Source organism: Drosophila novamexicana, unplaced genomic scaffold (genome assembly GCF_003285875.2).
Source record: "Drosophila novamexicana strain 15010-1031.04,08,12 unplaced genomic scaffold, DnovRS2.1 tig00000193-arrow-pilon, whole genome shotgun sequence".
Lineage (NCBI taxonomy): Eukaryota > Metazoa > Arthropoda > Insecta > Diptera > Drosophilidae > Drosophila > Drosophila novamexicana.
The window spans coordinates 3,091,728-3,112,070 of NW_020824787.1; the positions used below are offsets into that span (position 1 = coordinate 3,091,728).

Below are 20,343 nucleotides of genomic sequence, written 5' to 3' on the forward strand. Positions count from 1 at the left end.
CATATAGGATGTTTACATGTGTGTGTGTGCGTGTAGTTGCTGAAAGTGCGACAACAGTGTGTGCTTTATGGCCCAAGGAAACAGCTGAACTGAAGTCAAGGCGAAGCTTTAAGCTTATAAACAGAGTTAAGAGTTTAGGTAATGGAATATAATTGTTACATCGCATAGATTGACATTAAATGGACTTATATAATACTGTGCAATTGTACAATTTGCACATTTCAATTACCGTCAGCCAGCGAGTGCTTTGATAGGATGTACTTAAATGAAAATACTTGTTACATGAGCAGCCAGCAAAGCCCTTTGTTTAATTATAACAAAAACGAATGAGCACACACGCACACACGCACACGTGGACACAAACTCACACACATACAGGCAGCAGTGTTGTTTGTGTTGAGAGTGATGCTAAATTGTGTGTTGTAAAACGATATTTAGATATGTGACAGCGTAACCATTTGCAAGACCTTGATTGCTTTTATAAATAAACTGTTATGTTGTGATATCTGAAATGTTTTAAACTGTTGCAATAATAATATTGCAGTTATTTGCATTGTTTCCAATATGGAAATAGCTTAAAATACATAAATTATTACCAAACAGTTTATGGCTAAGGTTTGCTATATTTTCAGCTGTTCGCAGAGTAAATACAATTTTCATAAATTAAAGTAAAGTATCTGTGTGCATCTAATATGACTATAACTTGGAATATACTATATATCCTTCCCTCCTACTTCCCATTTGAATATCAAATGTAATACATTGAAATGTTATGAAGTAAAATATTGTAAAGATAAGATAATCAAAGATGGATAAGAAAATATATTGACAAGAGCATCCAAATTTTTTCTTCAATTTTTCGTATGATTAAAATTCAAGTTTGCACTCGAAATTGCCGTCATCATGCCAAAATGTAATTGAATTATGCACACACTGTGACTACAGTACACAATGTGACTGATTTCCATCTAGATTTTCTTTGCAACTCATCTCTTTTATTTTGTCATTTTCATTTGTTTGCGTCATCCCTACTGACAGATATAATTAATGTATTTCATTTAATTCAACTGAAACTAGAGTATGTTCATTTTATTTATAATCATGTGGTCAAAATGTGTAACTCGAACGTCAATGTAATTTGTTGTCAATGGGGTTGTTGTTTAATTAAAAATCGCATAAACAGGTAAATGAAATATGCATCAACTTGTTTAGAAAATATATTGGATTTGTTACCCACAAATTGGAGCTGTGACTCGTCGAGTATTTAACTCTAATCCAACTAGCAACAGTGCATCAATATTTCAGTATTTGGTGTGGCATGCCACAATAATTATGCCGCACATTAGCATAAATGTAAAAAGCATTCAACTACCTGGAAGAGTTGCCCGACCAGGTTCGCCAAACTCTGCGAATGCTGCTGAAAACCCATTTGAACCTATTGTTGTTTTTGTAGTTGTTGTTGCTGGTCTCAAGTGTAAAATGTACGTCTGTAAAGGTGAATGAACACTGACAGCAGTCGGCAGCATCGATATTTATGTAAATATGCATAAATAAAATGGGCAAAGCCCATAAAGTACAGCTACGTGACTGAGGAGAAAAAATAACATAGCATACTTTTCTGCGCAGCGAGCGAAATGCGTGGAAATTGGCTTCGGCCTTAAAGCCATTTAATTTTATTAAGCAAATGAGAGCTTTAAAAACCCACCATCCACCCCCTCTCCCCCCCTCATTTCTCTGAGAAGTGTTGTCTGGCTGGGGCGACCCGCAAAAGGGCCTAAAAGCGGACCTCGGGCTACCCGGCGAGTGCTTCACAAGTCACTGAGTAAATAATTTAGCGCATTCAATTATGTATCATAATATGGCAAATACATACATATATATATATATATGCAGTGTATATATATATCTATATATATATATAAATGAACGCCTTTTAATATGTATAATACGCTCTGGCATGCTGGTCGTATCAATTCGAACGGCTTTAACGAAAACGTAGCCTGCTAATGGGCGCCGTTTTGGACCTAAAATAAGGTAAGTTTCACTTGATGCTGGTCTTACATATACAGCTCCCTTGTATATTTATGGACTTAAATTTAAAGAGCGCTTCAAGTTTGAGATACGTTAAGCTGCACGAGCTTGTGACTATCGCAAATGTTGTTCCCAGGCGAAACACTTTCATGTTCCGCAAGCGAAACACTTTTCTATGCCTCAGAATTGGCTTAAAAGTTAGCTGTTTCTCTTAAATGCCAGGTGCTACTGGGTAACTCGGCATTATTTTAAGTTGCTAATCAAGCTTGGGAAGAATACATGCATAGACTTTCAGAGTGACTCATGCTTGAGATACTTTAGGCATATTATGTTTCTACTTGCTGCAGGCAAAACACTTCCGATTGCCCAAGCAAAAAGACTCTGCCAGGAAAAATGTCTATCATTCATTTTCCCGAAAGATGTTGTTGTACACCGACTTAGGTCGGGAATAAAGTGGACTTTACGTCGAGCAGTCAGCTCTTAATGTTATTTAAGTTCCTTCTAGCTTTATGGGCGTGTTTTATAGTCTAGTTTAATATCTTCCCTATCCACCAGGCAAGTAGATAGAGATAGATAGAGAAAGGCGAGATAGATACAAGTTTTTAGTTGAACTCAAAAAAAAAAAAAACTTCTTACTACTGTAAATATATAATATAGCCCGAACTAAACGCTTCTTTATGCGCCAGACATAGCAAGTGGATGATAGGAAAGCGATAGAAATGCGATATGTCCGCATTTTGTGTATTCTCGGCAACTTTTCAATTGATATTATCCAAATGATGTACTTTTTGATGGTTCTTACCTCTCTTTCGAAAAATCAAATCATGTTAACGCTTTGTCGTGTTCAGAGTCAGCCACTTGAAGCTGTTGTTGCTTTGCTCTTTGTTTTTGTAGGTTTGTTTAGATTTTTTTTCTTTGGATTTTTTTTTGTTGTCTGCTCTGTCTGCGGCAGGCTTTTATGTACTTAAATCAGTATTTTATGTATTGTATTTCCAGTGCGTTCTTATTCTCTTTATATACCCATATATTCACTTAGAACCGCCAAGCACTTGTATTGCTTTTGGCTTTCAATTTTTATTTGTTTCTTTAAATTTTCTTTCTTTTAATTTTTTTTTATATTATTTTCTGTTACAATTCAATTTGCTGGCGCTGCGAAATTCTATTGATGAAATGTGTGCTGAACAGATATTTAAATTTTCTGAGACATGTGTGCCCATGTGTGTGTGTGTGCGTGTGTTGCTGTTGTTGTTGTTGTTGTCCTGTGTAAAGTTAATTTGTCCTTTGTTTGTTCATTGAATTTGTAGCATTTATGTAGTTTATTATTGGCTTTTAAATTGCATAATATATATTTATATTTTCGGGCGGCAGACAAAATAATGTGCGGCTCCTTGCGAATGTTTTCTATGCTGAATTATAAATAGCTTCAAAATGGGCTTTGTGCATATTTAAGCCATAGATAAAAGTAGATTAAGAAGAGAAGATAAATCTGTTTGACTTTGTCAGGTTATTTATGGTAAATTAAATACTATCTAGTCGCATGAAAGAAAAGTTATGTAAGGAATAAAAGAAAAGAAGTCGAGAATTCTTGTTCTTATAAAGCAGAGATGTGCACAGTGAATGCAGCTGATAAACTTCACAAAGAGCAAAAGTTTTTAGCCTCGGCCTGAAAAGAGAGTAAAGTTTCTCTATTTCGCTGACATCGGAGTGCTTAAATATTTAGAGAGTTGTGACACATCAGATTGTTTTGAACTTTTAGTTTTCTATATCAATTTTCATTTCTCAAAGTATTCTCTGCAGTCTTTCTCCTATTCCTTTGCAGAAACTTATAAGCAATTAATGGTCAGGTCGGCAACTCGTAGTCCGCACAGTGGCTTGTAAAAGTAAGTGTACCGACAGCTATCAGGCACCTTTGCAGGCTAAAATAACTGTTAATAATGAATGAAATGGAAACTTTGTTGCAGCTCAGTCGTAGCAGACCGCTTCCCCTCAACCCTCAACCCACCCCAAAAAAGTTGACATTTGAAAGTTTTAAATGCCAGCCATGCCTTGCCTATTCATCCCCCCCTCTGGCTAGCAGACCCCAATTTGTACGCTTTAAGCTGTGGATATTTATGAATATTTATTAGCTGTAAACTTGGTATGTAGTTAATTGAAGCGGTTCACATAATCCCGAAACCTGTTGCCTCATTAACGCCTAGGCCGCTCGCAATAAAAGAATTTGGCCAGCGGGCAAAGTTAATTACAATATTTTATGGCCGGGCATACGAAACAAATTTAATTCCCTAACAAATTGCCCACGGTGCAGAGAAACGTGACCGAGGCGAACATTAGGTTCATTAAGCACTACGAAAAATAAAAATGAATAAAACTTCAAGTTGAAATGGTCCTTAAATGCGTAATTCAAAGAGGAACTAAGTAATTATTTTTATTTCTATTATAAATTAAGGCAAAAATAGAAGGCGCTGACAAATTGTCGAATTGAATATAAAAGTTAGCCTTCGGATTTTATTAGATTTTACTGAGAGAAGCATATATTGTGTTTCTGGCACGCATCCTCAAAACTCTGGAACTAATACAAGGGAGAAGCACCACCGTGCACTACCTTCTTAAGCTTGCTTCTCAATTTATTTCTGGTCAAAAGATGATAAGCATCTATGGGGGAGAGGCAGCAGACACTTTCTATTTCTCTCCTTTAAGCTATCTCGTTTTAACATTACAATGTTTAAGATAAGCCGAAGCGAGAAGCATCAAGCTCTTTAACCGCTCACTTCAAGTCGCTTCACTGTTCGTTTTTGTTAGCGACTATATTCTGCACGAGCTCGAAGCGGAACGCCTTTGTAACACCTCCTACTGAACTTATCTTTTAGCTTTTTCTGGCTACTGAAAATAAAAGAAGAAGCGACAAATTTTTGTATTTTTCGTTTCGGTTGTGCTTTCTAAATCGTATTCTATTCAGCTGCCTCTAGTGTAAGCCACAAAATTTCTTTTCTTTCTGGGGGATACAAAGCTGGAAGTTGCAAACCATTTCAAAGCCTATCAACGCTTCTCTCTTCATTCGATGAGTAAACTTACACAGAAGACTTTTGCGTTTGGTTTACACTTAAGCTGAAAGCAAGCTCAAAATGTGCACAAAATGTATCTTTTGGGGAAACATAACACAAAATGTTAACACTGTTGAATGCTACAATTTTTTATATTGAAAACTTGAACAAGGGAATAAAGTTGTGCTTTGTAGCACCGAATGTGCTTGTAATATCAATGGACATGCTGCATACGCTAATCTCTATGCAAAACACATTTTTCCAGTAAAAGTTTTATTACTTTCTGCAAGGTCATAACGACAAGAACAACCTGTAAGTAAAATCTCAGATATATCTAGTTGTGCAGATTGGACACGGGGATGTTGGATGGATAGTGCTTGAGGGTGGGCAGGCAGCGCAGGTCTGGGTATTGGGACAAGTTTTGCTCACACGCTTTTTTTTTTTTTTTGGAGGTGGACGCCCACGCGGCGCCATTTGCGAATCTCTGCGCTGGTTATTCAACAGCGCCTAAAAGACTGTCGTTTCTGCCCCATAAACGCCAAAACGCATTTCAATTTATTCAAAGAGCATATCTATTTGTTTTTACTAAGAAGAAAAGGTTGTGAATTCGATATCGAAGCCCACTTTTCAGCAATTGGACAAACTGTTAATTAAATTTCCACGAAATTGACGCCGCCCGCAAAACTTTCGCTTTTCATTACAACAAAAACAACAACAACAACAGCCAATACACATAGATACACACGCACACACGCACACAGAGGCACACACCCACGTGTGCTGCTACCCACACTGAGCGCTGAATTTGTTCACACGGGCACTTTTCACACAGTTTCCTTTTCACAGGTCCGTTCAGTTTATTATCGCACAACCAACGCACTCGCAACTCCGCCACGAACTGTTTCTGTTATCCAGAGTCCTTTCACGTTCAAAGTTCAAATACGCTCTGCGAATGTACGCCAAGCGGTTCGTGTCCTGCGCTTCGTGTGCTGAGCGAACTCGCGCCACTCGCTCTCACGCATCCTGTCGCCAGTTGTTGTTGCTATTTGTTATCAGTTTGATTTGATTTGGTGGCAAGAAGCGCAGCAGCAGGAGCAGGAGCAGCAGCAGCCCAAGTCCTCGCACAATCTGCCTTCACTTGAGCGAGGGTGTTAGCTGTCTGTGTCTGTGTGTGTGCGTCTGCTCTCAAGGATATTTCCTGTATGAGAGCGCACTCCGCGTAATTCACCACAGTTGTTCCTGTTGCTGCTTGTGTGGTTGCCGCTCTCTGTTATTTGTTTGCTGCAGACACCTGTAGTGTGTGCTGCTAAGAGCTTTTCGCCAGCGTTGCCAGCTTGTCAGCTAATAGATGTCCAAGTATTGTTTAGAACAAATGCAGTGTTGCATAACAATGAATGATCGTCAGAATAAAATAAGTTTAGATTCTTAAAGAACGTGCTGTACGTTTCCGGTTTCATAAATATGTATATATATAATTATTGAAGTCTTAAACTGCCTTTAGTTTTCTATTAAAACAAATTTCCTCTTGTTATAAAAGGCTTAATAAATTAAATGGGGACTATGAATCTATATTATTGAATTAAAAATTATTTGAAAAACTGATTCAATTATGCAAGCGGGCACGGCTTTTGAACGTTGATCTAAGCAGCTAATACAGCGATTGATTGTGGGTTACAGGGCCAGTATTGCATATCGCTTTGAACATTCCATAGCACAGTGTTGCAAAGCGCAAATAAGTCTTTACCACATATAAACTATTTGGTTATTGCAGAAAACTGCAATTTATGAAATCTATCGTCGAGTCAATATTATAACAGGTATATGCAAACGATATGGCTGGCTTTTATAACACCAACAGACACATATTTAATTCCCTATCTTCAATGGTTATCTGTCATATTCAAGGAAATTACGATAATAAGCTTTCAGCTGGCTATATAAACAATGTAAGGCATACAGGCCAACACGCGCAACGCGAACTATTGAAGGCCATGTTATGCTCTGTTGGGCAATGCATTTTAGCCTCAATTACTCAAACAACGACAACCTGTTGGCATTTTCTTAACACACACCATCCCGAATCGACCCCGTCACGCCCACCAATAAGTATGTCTGTCTGTCTGTCCTCTCTGTCCTGTTTGGTAGTTGATACAATTTGCTACATTCTAAATGAACTCTTAAAAGTGCTCTGACATTTCACTTGGTCACGTTGCGACCAGGGGAAAACGAGCGTGAGAGAGGGGGAAGGTGAGCGGGAGCGGGAGCGAGCGGGAGTGCGAGACCGTGGTAGATATTTAAGTGGCATGGGAAGTGGCCAACAGTTGACGTAATTTGCAGGTAATGTGTGGCCTGTTGCTGCTCCTGTTCATATTATTGCCCCCAGGGCAGCGGATATGTGGCAACAATCTATACACTCCCTCTCTCCCTCCCTCTCTCTCTCTCTCTCTCTCTCTCTCTCTTTCGCTCTTTCTCTTTCTGTATCTTTGGCGCTGCAACGACTACAAAATTGCCCTTTGCTGGCGCTGGCCAAGCGTGTGACATGTGCCCGTCGTATTGATTTATGGCATTGATGGCGCTCGGAGCTGGAGTCGACACATCCTATCATTTGCTGGCCTGTAATAAAAACCTCACTTTGTCTGGCTCGAAAAATAACACAACGCCCATCCGACACACACACACACACACGCGTCCAGTCAAAATCAATTTTATTTAACACGCCTTCATTATATTGCAAAATTAATTGACTGCCTGCACTTGGTTCTTCCCGCTTCCGCCTCTGCTCCTGCTCCTGTTCCAGCTTCAGCTTCACAGGCATGTTAATTGAGTCAGCAACCAAAATGCAATATTCAAACAGTGTGCCCGTACCGACATGCACATAGCTCTCTCTCTCTCTCTCTCTGTGTCTCTGTCTCTCTCGATATATATAGAGAGTGACAGATTCGAAGTGCAAGTGAATTTTGTGCACATTTCCGTTGTGCTAAACGTGATTGAAAGCGGAAATTGCGGCAGGTTCTTTCCTTTTGCTTTACGTTTCGCCGCTTCCGTTTGACAGCCACAAAATGGTGGCTCATCACATCCTACTCGCTGTTCACGGGTCTCTGTTCCTTGTTCTGGCGACTCCCGCTCCATCCGTGGTTTAAGCCTGAGTGACTGGCAAATCGTGTTTTTCAATTGACATTCGATAAAATTGTGTTAGAGACCCCTTCACCCGCACCGTTGGCCCCGCTTTAGACTACACAACTGAAACCGCTGAAGTGTTGGACAACGCGCGCTGATGCGATTAACGGTACCGAACATCAGCAACTGTCGTGCACCATCAGGATTTTGGTATGCACTAACAAATTAGGGATACGTTTAAAAAGTGGTAAGCTTTGTATGAGAACAACTTATATACATTCTGTATATATTTATACAAAAAAATGACTTGATTTAACAACCCCTAGAATATTTCGATATACAAATTATATTTCATATAAGTATTTAAAGCTTGTTTTTAAGCCTTGACCAAATCTTTCACAACAAAGTAGAGCATTAAATGTGCGATCTAAAACAGTTTTTAGCTGATTCCTAGTGCTGATAAAAATGTTGCAAAAATGTGAAAAGTTGTGGAAAAGTAGACAAAAAACACGCTTGCATTTAATTGAATTTGAGCTGGGCTTTAGGTCATGAGGCCCTCGTTGCGCAATATGGACGTCATGTCAAACTGCAGCAGAACAATTAAATACGATGTGGCTGCGCTCACAGTCTAAGAGCAAAATATACAAATCAAATGTAGTTAAAAGTCAGCTGTGAGTTGCAGTTGCAGTTGCAGTTGACTTACAGAGAATATAAACGTGTAGTCCAGTGCAAAGAGTCCGATGCCATTGAACTGAAAGTAGCCCTCCCAGTGTAGGAATTGCAATGTAAATGACTTCATTTTGTTGTAAAACAGATCATTGCTCAGCATAAAGGCGGGCTTCTTTTGCATTATCTCGTGCACAATCATGGCCGATTGCTTCGAATGATTGTTGGCATTGCAGCACAGCCGCAGCACAATGTAGGCCACGACCATGGTGGTAAAGCTCCAGATCACATACAAATAGGTAACATAGTCCAGCAGGCGGCTCTTGCCGCTGACTATAAAGTTGACCTTTGTCTCGAGGAATATGCCGAATATGCTGACCACAAAACAGGCCGCCATATAGGGTACGCACTGTGGTCCGAATTCGCCATTGGTTATCACGCTCAATGCGAGTATTTTGTCGTGCAGCTTGAACAGATCCGGCAAATTGGCCTCCGATGTGCTGCTACAGAAATTGGTTACAAAAACGAATTTCAGCTCAGTTACACTATGCTACAGACGACACTTTTCTTTTGCAATTAGACTGTAGCTTAACTTTTCTGATGCAACAACTAAAAGTGAACTAAACAAACAACCAAAAAATTGACTTTTTGTAATAAATTTCCATTTTTAACAACATTTTAGAAGCTGAGGGAAAATAATTCCTTGATAAACCTATTTAATGGGTAAAGGAATATACTAGCATTAATAAAAGTGAATTTTAAAATTAAGTTATTATTATGTATGTACATAATAAGCTACATGCAACATTTTGATGACTGTATTTTTCAAACTTAAGAGATTTGTTTAAATCTTGGGATACATATATATCTATTTTGATCGATTTCTTGGAAACGGGGCATGTTATTAATAATCGGAAACTCTCGTACTGCCAGGGAAATGGTGGAATTACTTTCAAGTTTGCTAGTTCTTTCAGGTTCTCAGAGCTAATATATACGGATGGACAGGCGGGCGGACATGCTTAGATGCACTCGGCTGATTGATACTGATTAAGAATATATATACTTTATGGGGTCGGATGTTTCTTGCTTCTGCCTGTTACATACATTTGCACAAAACAATAATATATTTTTAGCCATGGGTATAAAAAAATAGCACAAAAAACATAAAACGCCATCAGAAAAGTAAAGAGCCTGTTGTATAGTGTTATTAGAAGGGGTTTTGTTAGTTTTGCTTTTTTTTTTTGTTTGTTTTTAGCTCACTCGGTATTCTCGCCCATCATGCCGTCGTTGTAATCAAAAATATCATCGTCCTCCTCATCGCTGGTGTTCAGTTCATCCTCGTCCTCCTGTTTTGGGGGCTGCGCCTTTTGGCGTTTCAATTCATCCGCCAGTTTGGGCTCATTGCTGAATATGGCTTTGGTTGCGGCTGCCTTCTCCGCTGGCGTTGGCTTCTGCTCCTGCTTCTTGCCCTCGCTCTCAATGTCGAAGACGGTGAGCGGGGCATGACGATGACGCGCCTCCTGGTTAATCTTCTCGAACAGCTTATTTATTTGCTCAAAGCGATTCGAAATGACAGACACGTGATAGATGAATTCCCCTTGAATAATGCTGCCAGCCAGATATGGAAAGCTCGACACCATAAATGGTATTATCGCATATTCGCCGAAGGTGCTGCAAATAGTAAGAGAAATAATATTCAGATAACGCTGTGTGTCTTGTTTTATGGTCAAGGCAGGTTTTTTTTAGACAATTTATTTAACAACTAATATTTATTAAATTAATTTTATATGGCTAAATAATAGACCAAATGCGACACAGACAAATTTAAGGCAAAATTGCGGTAAACAAAATTTAAAATAATTAAATAAAAGAGGAAAACAGTTTTAAGAGCTCTGTAATTTGGATCACGAACAATAAACTTTAGCAAACTAATCAAAAATGCATTTTGTTTTATTTTTTTTACTATTTTTAGGGGAAAATAAAGTTCGATTTAAAAATGATGGTTGGAGTAGTATGTATTGCGATCAATTGTCGTAACATTCAAAAAACAAGCCCTAAATTTTGATATCTAAAAAATGGCAAGGGGTATCATCACAATATTGGCAAAGCATGGGAATGGTTTTTATTCCATTCGGTGCACTCTCAAGCTTTTTAATTTAACTAAAATATCCAGATTGTATGAAAGCTATGTCGATAAGACTATGGATGATAATGATCCACGCAATTATAAGCATGTCGTACTCACAGATACAATTCCCTGGAATCGTAGTAAAGGGCAAAGATAAAAACGCTGAACACAAACAGCCAGGTGAAATGATAGGCAACGCTGTGTTTAACAGCCTGGGAGCGCATTTTATCCAGTTCGGCGACCCGACGGCACTTCTGAATTATGACATCGATCTCCGCGAGGCGCGTCTCAAAGTCCACAAAGAACTGTTTGCGACGATACAGACTCAGCAATATGACAGTCACATAGAGAAAGGCGCCGATATGCATGAACAGATTGTTGCTCAGCCGGCAGACACTGTTGCAGTCATCCAGAAATGGCAGACCGAATCTGTGAAACAGATTGATGCCCAAATAGGAGGCCAGATACAAACAGGGCATAATCAACATCATGATATAGTCCAGAATAAAATTCGACTGTAATTGCTGTCGATTCAGTGGTATGAGCCCAATGGCCTGAAGTATGGAATCAAACAAATATATATAATAATGTTCCGCGTTCTATTTTCGCCTAATAATATGCATAACTCACCATTGACAGCCAATTCATAACTTGTATCATTTTGTTTTGGTTGTGTCTCTCCGAACTAACTGCCTCGCTTTGCTGCACGCTCTGGACTAACTTGCCACCTCGAGTGTGGCTTCGATTCGACCCAATATATGGGTTCAGTTTGTTGTCATAATAAAAACGGTTTCATTGAGTGGATAATGCGCATATGTTTAAGATAAATATCTTCGGAGTTGTGCGCCTCCCCAAAAATATGGGGCTGGTAATGCTTTTAGTTTATTAAACGTGAACAACAAATGCACTGAGCGAAATTTAGTCATTTACCATAAATTTCAGGCAAAGAATTGCGATAATATTGTTTAATAAGTTTGTTTACTTTACCAACACTTTTTTAAGATGAGTCCAATAACACTTTATGTAAGGACATATATCGAATGAAATTAACTTCCCAGAATATAAAACTAACTAATATACATACATATATGAAATTTGCATACATTATGCCAGATTTTTTCTCATTTTGTTTTTCAAGCGATTAAATAAACGTTTTTCGATTTGTCTTGTTTATTACCCAACACTGGCTACCTGCGTAGTGTTGCCAGCCAACTGAAATTAAGCTCTTTTAAGAGATTTTACTTAGTTCTATAAATTCTTAATTAGATTTTGGTTAATTTTATTTTCATCAGCATCTCACAATTTGCTTTTACAACTATTTGCATTGTTTTCTCCTCCGTTACAAGGCACTACAACAATTTGCCTGCACTTGGCGGCATCTTCTGAGCTTGATCTAATAATTTCCACATATTTTCACCGTATTTTACTTGCTAATTAAACAATTATAAGTTAGAGGCCCGACATCTAGGCTGGCTTTCAGGCCAAATTAACAACTACATCGACAATGGCAACAGCAACAACTACAATAACAATAACAAACGCGTTAGCTTTGCGCAGCGCTAAGAAAACCAATTAAAAGCAAAGCCCCTTGCAGCATTAGAACCGACACATGGATGATAAAATGCAAATTTCCCTCGAGCTGACGGCTGCTCTAAGCAAGCGGGGAGCGGTGGGGTATGATATTGAAGCGGGGTAAGGGTTGTGTTCTATAGGAGTTACTTGTGATGCGAGTAAGCTGGCTCTGTTGAAGGTGTTGCCTTTTGCTTCGCATAGTTAATAATTGAGTTTGCAACTGAGGCACGCACAGCACAGCCAAAACACACACACACACACACATAGTCTCACACACTCACATGCACACTGTACACACATGTCGTGCAGAGCTGGTATTCAAGATGCTTTGAGGCTTATGCCTTTGCACGCGCTAAGACCGCATAAATACAAACACACACACACGCACAACTAACTGTAATGGCGCTTGGCTAACACACACACAAGCACACACACACAGACTTTTTGTCTGACTAGCCGCATCTTTGTCTATGCGAAAATTGTGAACAGATTTAACTGCCGCTCAGCCGCTGGGCTTTATCATTTGCGTGTTTAAATTTTGATAAACCCGCTTCTATTTGTTATTTCAACATTATCTTACTTGCTGCTTGTAGTTATTGTTATTGTTATTGCATTGCTGCCCTTGTCATAAACACGCCCCCATTTTGCGCCCAATCTTTCGTTGCGCTTTATGGCCGCTGCGTTGCCGAATATTTTGTGGCTTTCCGCTTTTTATTTGTTCCCACTGGCGGTATCAATAAAATTGCGGTCATAAACTGAAACCGCAGCAGTGCCACGCCCCCAGCGCCAAGCCTCAACTAGCCTCATCCTGCTGCCAGATCCGCTCCCAAGTGGCAGCGCTTTAGTCACTCAATCAAGTGGCATATACATTTTGGGGCCCCGCCCACATTTTTCGTGCGCCACGTAATGAGTTTGTTTGGCCAAGATTTTGGGCAAAGATTTGCCTAAACGTTTCTTTGGTTAGCCAGAAATTACGAGTCGAGTCGCAAATGTTGAGATTGCCTTCTAGAAACTGCAGCATGTTGATTTTTCCAGGCACTTAAAGCCTTCGAATTTTGTAAGCGCATTTGCCATCCGATTAGGGGTATTACTGCTAACCGATTACAAATTTATCTTATCTTTAGTGCTAGTTAATAGAGCTAAGAATTGGTAAGTCTGCACTAAAAGTGTTTAACAAAACTGCTGTATTTACAAAATTCCAGTGAATAGATTTCGCAAAGCTGAAAAGTGCTCGTTTTCCAAAAATCATATTTAAGATTTAATACTACTTAATTTAAAGCCTTTGCAAGAATTCTGTTCGGCTTGCACTGCAAAATGTAGCACATTTACATACATATACAAAACTCGCCGATTAACTTGTTCTGATTTAAATTTGGAAAATAGCTGAAACAAAAACTCAAACTGAAGCTGACTGAATCTTTTCTGTTGTACATTTTCTTTATATTTTTGAAAGTTATAATAGGACTGACATGAAATACATATCCTCCATAGTACGAGTTTTGATTTTAATTAAAGGGCAAAGCTAATTATTAAGCAACAGTTTCATACAAAATATTCATAAAAAATGCAATTAAATTTTCCAGCAATTTCATTGAGGTTTCGGAATCCAAGTTATAATTTCCTCATAGTTTTGTACAGTTTAGGCTTCACTCACACAAAATAATTGCAGTTTGGAGCTAGGCTTTAACGGACAAACGTTTTACTATCAATACAGGCTATGCGATGAAAATTATTCAGAGTATGGAAGGTAAGTAAGGTAAATATATCAACATGGATAGGCACAATATATCTATGCAAATCATTGGGAAATATAAAAGGGGTATTTAGGTATTGAAAGAAAACAGCTTAATAACTAATTGTATCTCGAATTTGCAGCTTTTTTTAGAAGTCTGCTGAGATGTTGGATGTGGTCTGCAAAGATTTCTTTGGCTGATTTTTGTCCTTACATTTGGTCATTTGTTGTTCTTGGCAGGACCTACAGAAATTGAGTCCTAAAACGTGTAAGTGTCTGAGCGAAGCTAAACGCAGTCTGAAGTCTGTCAAAATGTTTCTTATGTTTTTCCTACAAACTAATAATGACGCTGCTTGTTTTGTTCTCTTTAGCGATTTTAGTGGCTTCGCTTACATAAATATTTCATTGAAAGCCATTCATAAAGGTCTTCAGTGCGCGCTGGTCCCAGCCACGTGTCCTGCCCGAGAGAGCCGACCGAACTGCGAACTGCGAACTGAGAAATTGAGAAATTGAGCATTGCCGCTTTTCCTCTGAGCTTTTCACCACACATTTTGGCGCACAGGGCAACAACTTTTCGTTCAAACATTTCGAGTTTAATTTGTTGTTGCCGCCAGTTTTGGAATGTAACTCGGCAACTGACAATATGCACTGGGCAACGCACAGCGGGCAATATTCTGGCTGTGTCCAAATGTCAAATGCCAAGGATGCGTGCAGCAATTGTCGATGGCTCTTTACAAGTTGCTGTAAGTCAATGTTATGTCTGTATTCTGAAGATCAAGTCAGTTATGGGTAGCTTTTTTGTATGCCTAGTTTTAGCTTTTCTTTTACAAATCAAAATATTGTATTATTAAACATAAAATATTTTATGCTTTTAACATTTAAGGTCATGTTGAGAACTTAATTATGAATTCAATTGAGAACATTTTAGTTTTAGCTTCACCTTTTCTATTCTGAATCCATTGAAAATGGGTAGAAAGTATGTAATTGGCAGAAGGACCCCATAAAGTATATATTCTCGATCAATATGAATAGGCGATAGAGTCTAAAAATCGTTTTTAGATCAGCGGAACTATGTCGCTTTAAATCTGCAGCAAAGATGCGTTCAAATTATCAATCAAAATAAGGTTTTCGCACGTTTAGTCAGGACACAAACCAAATCATGCGTTGCAAAATAAATTTTATGACGGCGCATAAAAGTATGCTGCAATTATGTTCGGCGCTCTAGTGAACCGCACAATAAAAGATCAAACGATCGATGGTTTTGATTGGATGCGTGTACGATTTAAACATAGCAAACGAACAAGAAGCAGCAAATAAAGAAAGAAAAAAGCAACAACAAAGGCGCCTTCGCCCGATAGGTGTGCGGCGTTGTTTTGGGGTGTGTGTGAGTTGTGTTTTGTGTAGTCGTGGGTTAAGCGCTTAGCGCAGCGGACGTCGCTGCCGGCTGTGTTGTTCGAATTATTGTTAAGACTTTGTGCTCTCGACGAAAATATTTTAAGTGTGTGTGTGTGTGTGTGTGTGTGTGTGTGTGTGTTGTGCATGTGCATTATGTCAATGCATCACATTGACAGAGAACAGGACACAAAGGATGCCAGGCTCCTGCTGCCGGCATTTGTGCCGCCGCGTGCGCCATTGCAAAAGGTTTTCATTGATGATTTGACGGCGACGCATTCGCTGGAGCGACGACGACTCTGGCATGTGCCCTGGTTCCTATTGTTGATGTCCCTTGTGCAGGTACATAGTTGACGTGCTGCCTGCCCTCGCTGCAGTTGCTCCACATTTGGCACCCGTGACACACGGCGTATGCGCAATGTGCGCCCTGTTTAAGTGTGTGTGTGTGTGTTATTTGTTGTTATCATTTTCCACTCGAAATACAATTCAGAAGATTTTTGTGTTTTCATTTTCATTTGCACACATTTCTATCGCCACTTGCGGTTCATAATTACTTTTACTTTTGTATACACATATATTTCGCCCGCATCTCGACGGAAGATTTTCAGATTTATTTTTAGCCCTCAGAATTCGTGTGAATCTCTTTTGCAAATTATGATAATTTATTGTTTTACTCATGGAATTCTATATCACTTATCAGGCAATTATTTTCATCTATGCGTTTCTGTTTATATACGCGGTTTCTGAGGTCGCTCAACCTTTAATCAGCAATTGTTTTTTTTAACAAAGAGTTTCCTCATGTCAATCGCGTTTGTTGCGATTTGTTGTGAATCATTTTCTTTCGAATTCGTATGAGGCAGATAAAGTGTACCATTAACTTTTACTGATTAGCTAATTGTTGTCGCTGACTTTACGATGTGTCTGCGCAGTTGAATCGAAGGCGTTCTAAATGCAATTACAATTAAATAACATTTAAATTGCATTGAAAACAAGCACACACTTTGGATTCCTAATTAATATATTGGTATTTACTGATAGATTATTAATAAATATTATTTATTTGTGATCCCTAAGGCTTACTGAATGTGATGCATATTTTTGACTCACTTGATGACAAATCCCTTGCTTCCTTTCCAATCTGCATGACGACTGCGACGAGTGTTCCACTTGATTGCAAGTTTTGGGCTGCTGCAAGTGCTGTGGTTGCATTCACCACACTCAACACCCAACCATCCATGCACCCACTGGGGCGAAGTCACACAAGTGCTTCCCAGTCTTAGCCATCATGAGTTGGCCCATTTGTGGCACAGATTAATGATTAGCTCCTCTCATTTTATAACATATTTGCAATATTTGCTAACTATGCGCTGTAATGTCGCGTTCGCTGTTAATTGTTTGAGCCCAGCCCAGCTAGGTTAGGCTAAGATATTCATTCCATATTACACAATCTCAAACTTCAACTCAATTCGAATCACAATCGACGTGGCTCGAGTCTTATTGCCATTTTAGTCAGCGTTGACTTAAATGTTGCAACTGACATTTGTCATATTTGGCGTGAGGCATGTTGCACCGATTTGGCGTTGTTGTTTTTGTTGTTGCTTTTGTTGCTTTTGTTGTAGTTGTTGCTGTTGTTGTTGTTGTTGCCATGTCAAGCTGTTCTTGGCACTCACACTTGGACATCTCACACTTGGCTGCTGAGCGAAAGTGACAGATGGCTTGACATAATTTTTTTCTTTTATTTTGATTGATTACACTGTGCAACAAATACCGAGCGCCTATGAGTTTATTAGAGTGTAAATTGCTATCATATTGTTAATGTATATCAAACTAAAACTCTTCCCTCAAAAACATGTTTAAATATGTTGCAATGATAAATGCTTGAAGGGAGAAAAAACTAGTTTTTGTTAAATGTTAAATATATAAAATAATTGAAACGTTCATTAAAAATATTATTAAAGATTCACAATTAAATAAGTTACTAGTTCAAGTTACTCTGGCAATTGTAAGAAAAGTCAAATGAAACTTACAAAATATAAAAATCAGGCAAATATATTCGTATACCGGTATTGCTTACCAGTAAAAACTAAACATAGATTGTAATATGAGAAAACTTCAAAAAAATATCGTTATCTATAAACCATATCATTAAATAAACTTTTTTATATAAATATTGTTATATTCCTGTGCAAAGTTATAATCAATTTCAAAAAAGTTTTCGCCACAAAAGCCTGTAGTCGTTGGCATATTAGCCTTTAGTTTTGTAGCGCAGTGTAATGTTAATGTTTAACGTTTAAGGTCACTTATTGCCGCTTCCACATTCGCAGTTATCGCTGCATCTGATTGTCAATGGTTGCATGCAGCGGCGTCTCATCTACAAGCCGGAGCTGGGGCACGAGTATTGGCGCTTCTTTACATACATGCTGCTCCATGCGGATACCTGGCACTTGTGGATCAACATGTGTCTGCAGGTGGGTTGGCCCACTGAACCACTTCAGATGCACTCAGGCTTAATGTTTACGATTCTTTCTTTTGCATTTCCTTTTTTTCTTGCTAGTGCTTTATTGGTGTCTGGCTGGAACTGGAGCAGGGTCATTGGCGTGTGGGCGTGGTCTACGTTACGGGCGGCATATGCGGCGCACTGGCCAATGCCTGGCTGCAGCCGGAGCTGTCATTGTTGGGCGCATCGGCGGGCGTCTATGCCTTGCTGTGCAGTCATGTGCCGCACCTGGTTTTGGTCAGTCAACTGTGTCTAAATCAAATGCAACCGCAATTTAATTTTATTGCATACTCTGTTCGCAATGTGTGTAGAGGGTATATTAGCTTTCCAAAATGTCTGTCTGTTCGCATTCGAAGCTTGGACTCGTGTCTCCTCATCTGACAGAGTGCTGAGAATTGTGTCCCTCACAAATTGGCAGGTAAACAAGAACATAGCCGCCTCCAGCCTCTAATATCGAACTAAAGGTTCCTTTTGATTCTTTTAATATGTGAACAGAGTATGGCGCAGTCGTTTGCAGTTGACTGCAACGTTTTTACTTGCATTACTTTGTTTGTTTATTTGTTTTTTATTTTTTAAATTTATTTTTTATAGAACTTTTCGCAATTGTCGCATCGCTTTTTGCGCATTGCCGTCTTGTTGATTTTGTTTGTCAGCAATGTGGCATTCACAATTTTTCATTATTGCATCAATCACAATCTCAATCCCCGCATCAGCCTGGAAGCCCATCTCGGCGGGGGCGTGGCCGGCTTGTTAAGCGGCTTCCTCGTTTATCGGCGATGGCAGCGTCTCGACTCTCTCGGCCCGCAAATACGTAACTAATTGCTAAGACTATAATTAGATATTTGTTCTGTTTTTAGACTAAATTTAGTGTTAACATTTGTAATTCCAGTCAAGTCCGCCGGAAAAAGCATATTAAACAATTTTTTGCTTATTTATTTATTGTAATTTTTTTGGTAGCTCTCGCTTTAAATTGATGGTCAAGCAATTGACTTCGACGCGTTCTTTAAGGGCATGCACAAATTTCTATGCAATACGAACTGTTTGAATAAATTTTATTGTTACACCCTCGAGTTGTTTTTATAGATCCCAATTTGATGATTCAGCTAATTGGCTGTTAAGATTGCACGCAATTTTACAAGGCGAATTTTAACGGATTTTCGATGTCAGCTCATTAAATATTTATGCGAGCATAACTTAACTGGATCATTGTGATTTTCAGAAATGTAATTAGTTTTCATTTATTTTCAGCATTGGCATATAAATATTCAGCTTTGAGATTGTTCGCATTTTCATTACATTCTCAGTACCTCATTAAATTCCTCTAAGTTCGATTGTATATCAGATATAGATAAATTCACAATTCTAAGGAAACTCTCAATTTTATAAAGTTTACCCGAAAAGCCTTTGAATATGTGTAGACAATGTAAATGTTAGTAAATTCCATTAGTTTTGCATGAATTTTCTTTGCTGTTCGAAAATGAGTCAAAAGAGCTGCATACTCTGCAAATAAAGTTTCCATTCCATTTCGTATTCCGTTGAGCAAAAATTATTGATTATTTTGAATTATAAATAAAAAATCGATTATAATTTTAGAAAAATATTAGATCGTGGTCTTTGTGAATTCAGGAATAATATTATTGTCAGAAGAGACTAAAATGTAATCTAAGTATAGCTGAAAATTACCAGATATCAAGTATTGCTTATTGACATTTATTTTACCATCTGTAGTTTAGATTAGACTACACAGTTTTAAAACAATTTTCGGCAAGCTTGAACATTCCTAAAATAAATTTACTGAATTATTTGTTGAGTTTTCTTGACTCTACCTTATAAGACCTTATAGAATTTTTCGTCAAAGGGGGGTAACTTTTTTGTTTTCCAAGATATTTTTGTTAAGCTCTGGCAGTTAGAAGCTTTATCATGTGCCTAAAATATGTACATATTCCTATTAATATCGGATTTAATCTACTTTGAATATACTCGATCGAAAATAGGGTATTTTTGCAAAAACCTCATTGTGTGGCTAATTATAGAAGATTCTGTGTGTCTGTTTTATGTTTGCATTTGCTTTTCATCTACGACAATCCAATGGGAAGTATTCTCACTTTCCAAAATTAACACAGAAGGCCTTTAAAGATTTTAGGTATATATGTATACTCTTTGAGAT

General features: G+C 38.4%; 2 protein-coding genes across 6 annotated transcripts; one reads left to right on the plus strand and one right to left on the minus strand.

Moving 5' to 3' along the window:
* The first annotated feature begins 1,115 nt into the window (after positions 1 to 1,115).
* Positions 1,116 to 19,164, plus strand: LOC115759134 (protein rhomboid). Of its 2 annotated transcripts, none has more exons than XM_030699984.1 (4): positions 1,116 to 1,183; positions 18,004 to 18,147; positions 18,234 to 18,413; positions 18,768 to 19,164. In XM_030699984.1, exons 2-4 carry the CDS (start codon positions 18,034 to 18,036, stop codon positions 18,993 to 18,995), a joined length of 522 nt encoding a protein of 173 aa, XP_030555844.1. In that variant the 5' UTR covers positions 1,116 to 1,183; positions 18,004 to 18,033; the 3' UTR covers positions 18,996 to 19,164. The 2 variants fall into 2 exon arrangements, with proteins under 2 accessions (XP_030555844.1, XP_030555843.1); XM_030699983.1 differs by lacking the exon at positions 1,116 to 1,183 and adding an exon at positions 15,726 to 16,021.
* On the minus strand, positions 7,840 to 13,963 carry LOC115759132 (gustatory and pheromone receptor 33a). 4 transcript variants are annotated; one of them, XM_030699980.1, is made up of 6 exons: positions 13,889 to 13,963; positions 11,614 to 11,848; positions 11,101 to 11,537; positions 10,116 to 10,526; positions 8,893 to 9,358; positions 7,840 to 8,222 (listed from the first exon to the last, which is right to left on the minus strand). In XM_030699980.1, exons 2-6 carry the CDS (start codon positions 11,641 to 11,643, stop codon positions 7,878 to 7,880), a joined length of 1,689 nt encoding a protein of 562 aa, XP_030555840.1. In that variant the 5' UTR covers positions 11,644 to 11,848; positions 13,889 to 13,963; the 3' UTR covers positions 7,840 to 7,877. The 4 variants fall into 4 exon arrangements, with proteins under 4 accessions (XP_030555840.1, XP_030555838.1, XP_030555839.1 ...); XM_030699978.1 differs by having other exon boundaries at positions 13,748 to 13,962; XM_030699979.1 differs by having other exon boundaries at positions 11,614 to 12,000; positions 13,889 to 13,922.
* Positions 19,165 to 20,343: the final 1,179 nt, after the last annotated feature.

Excerpts from the sequence above, each read along its gene's own strand:
- LOC115759132 (XM_030699980.1), bottom strand. The coding sequence starts at position 11,643 with ATGATACAAGTTATGAATTGGCTGTCAATG. Across the intron at positions 11,538-11,613 it reads TTATGAATTGGCTGTCAATG|GCCATTGGGCTCATACCACT; the intron begins GTGAGTTATGCA and ends TCCATACTTCAG. Across the intron at positions 9,359-10,115 it reads ATGATGGGCGAGAATACCGA|CAGCACATCGGAGGCCAATT; the intron begins GTGAGCTAAAAA and ends CAATTTCTGTAG.
- LOC115759134 (XM_030699983.1), top strand. The coding sequence starts at position 15,827 with ATGTGCATTATGTCAATGCATCACATTGACAGAGAACAGGACACAAAG. Across the intron at positions 16,022-18,003 it reads TGTTGATGTCCCTTGTGCAG|TTATCGCTGCATCTGATTGT; the intron begins GTACATAGTTGA and ends CCACATTCGCAG. Across the intron at positions 18,148-18,233 it reads GGATCAACATGTGTCTGCAG|TGCTTTATTGGTGTCTGGCT; the intron begins GTGGGTTGGCCC and ends TTTTCTTGCTAG.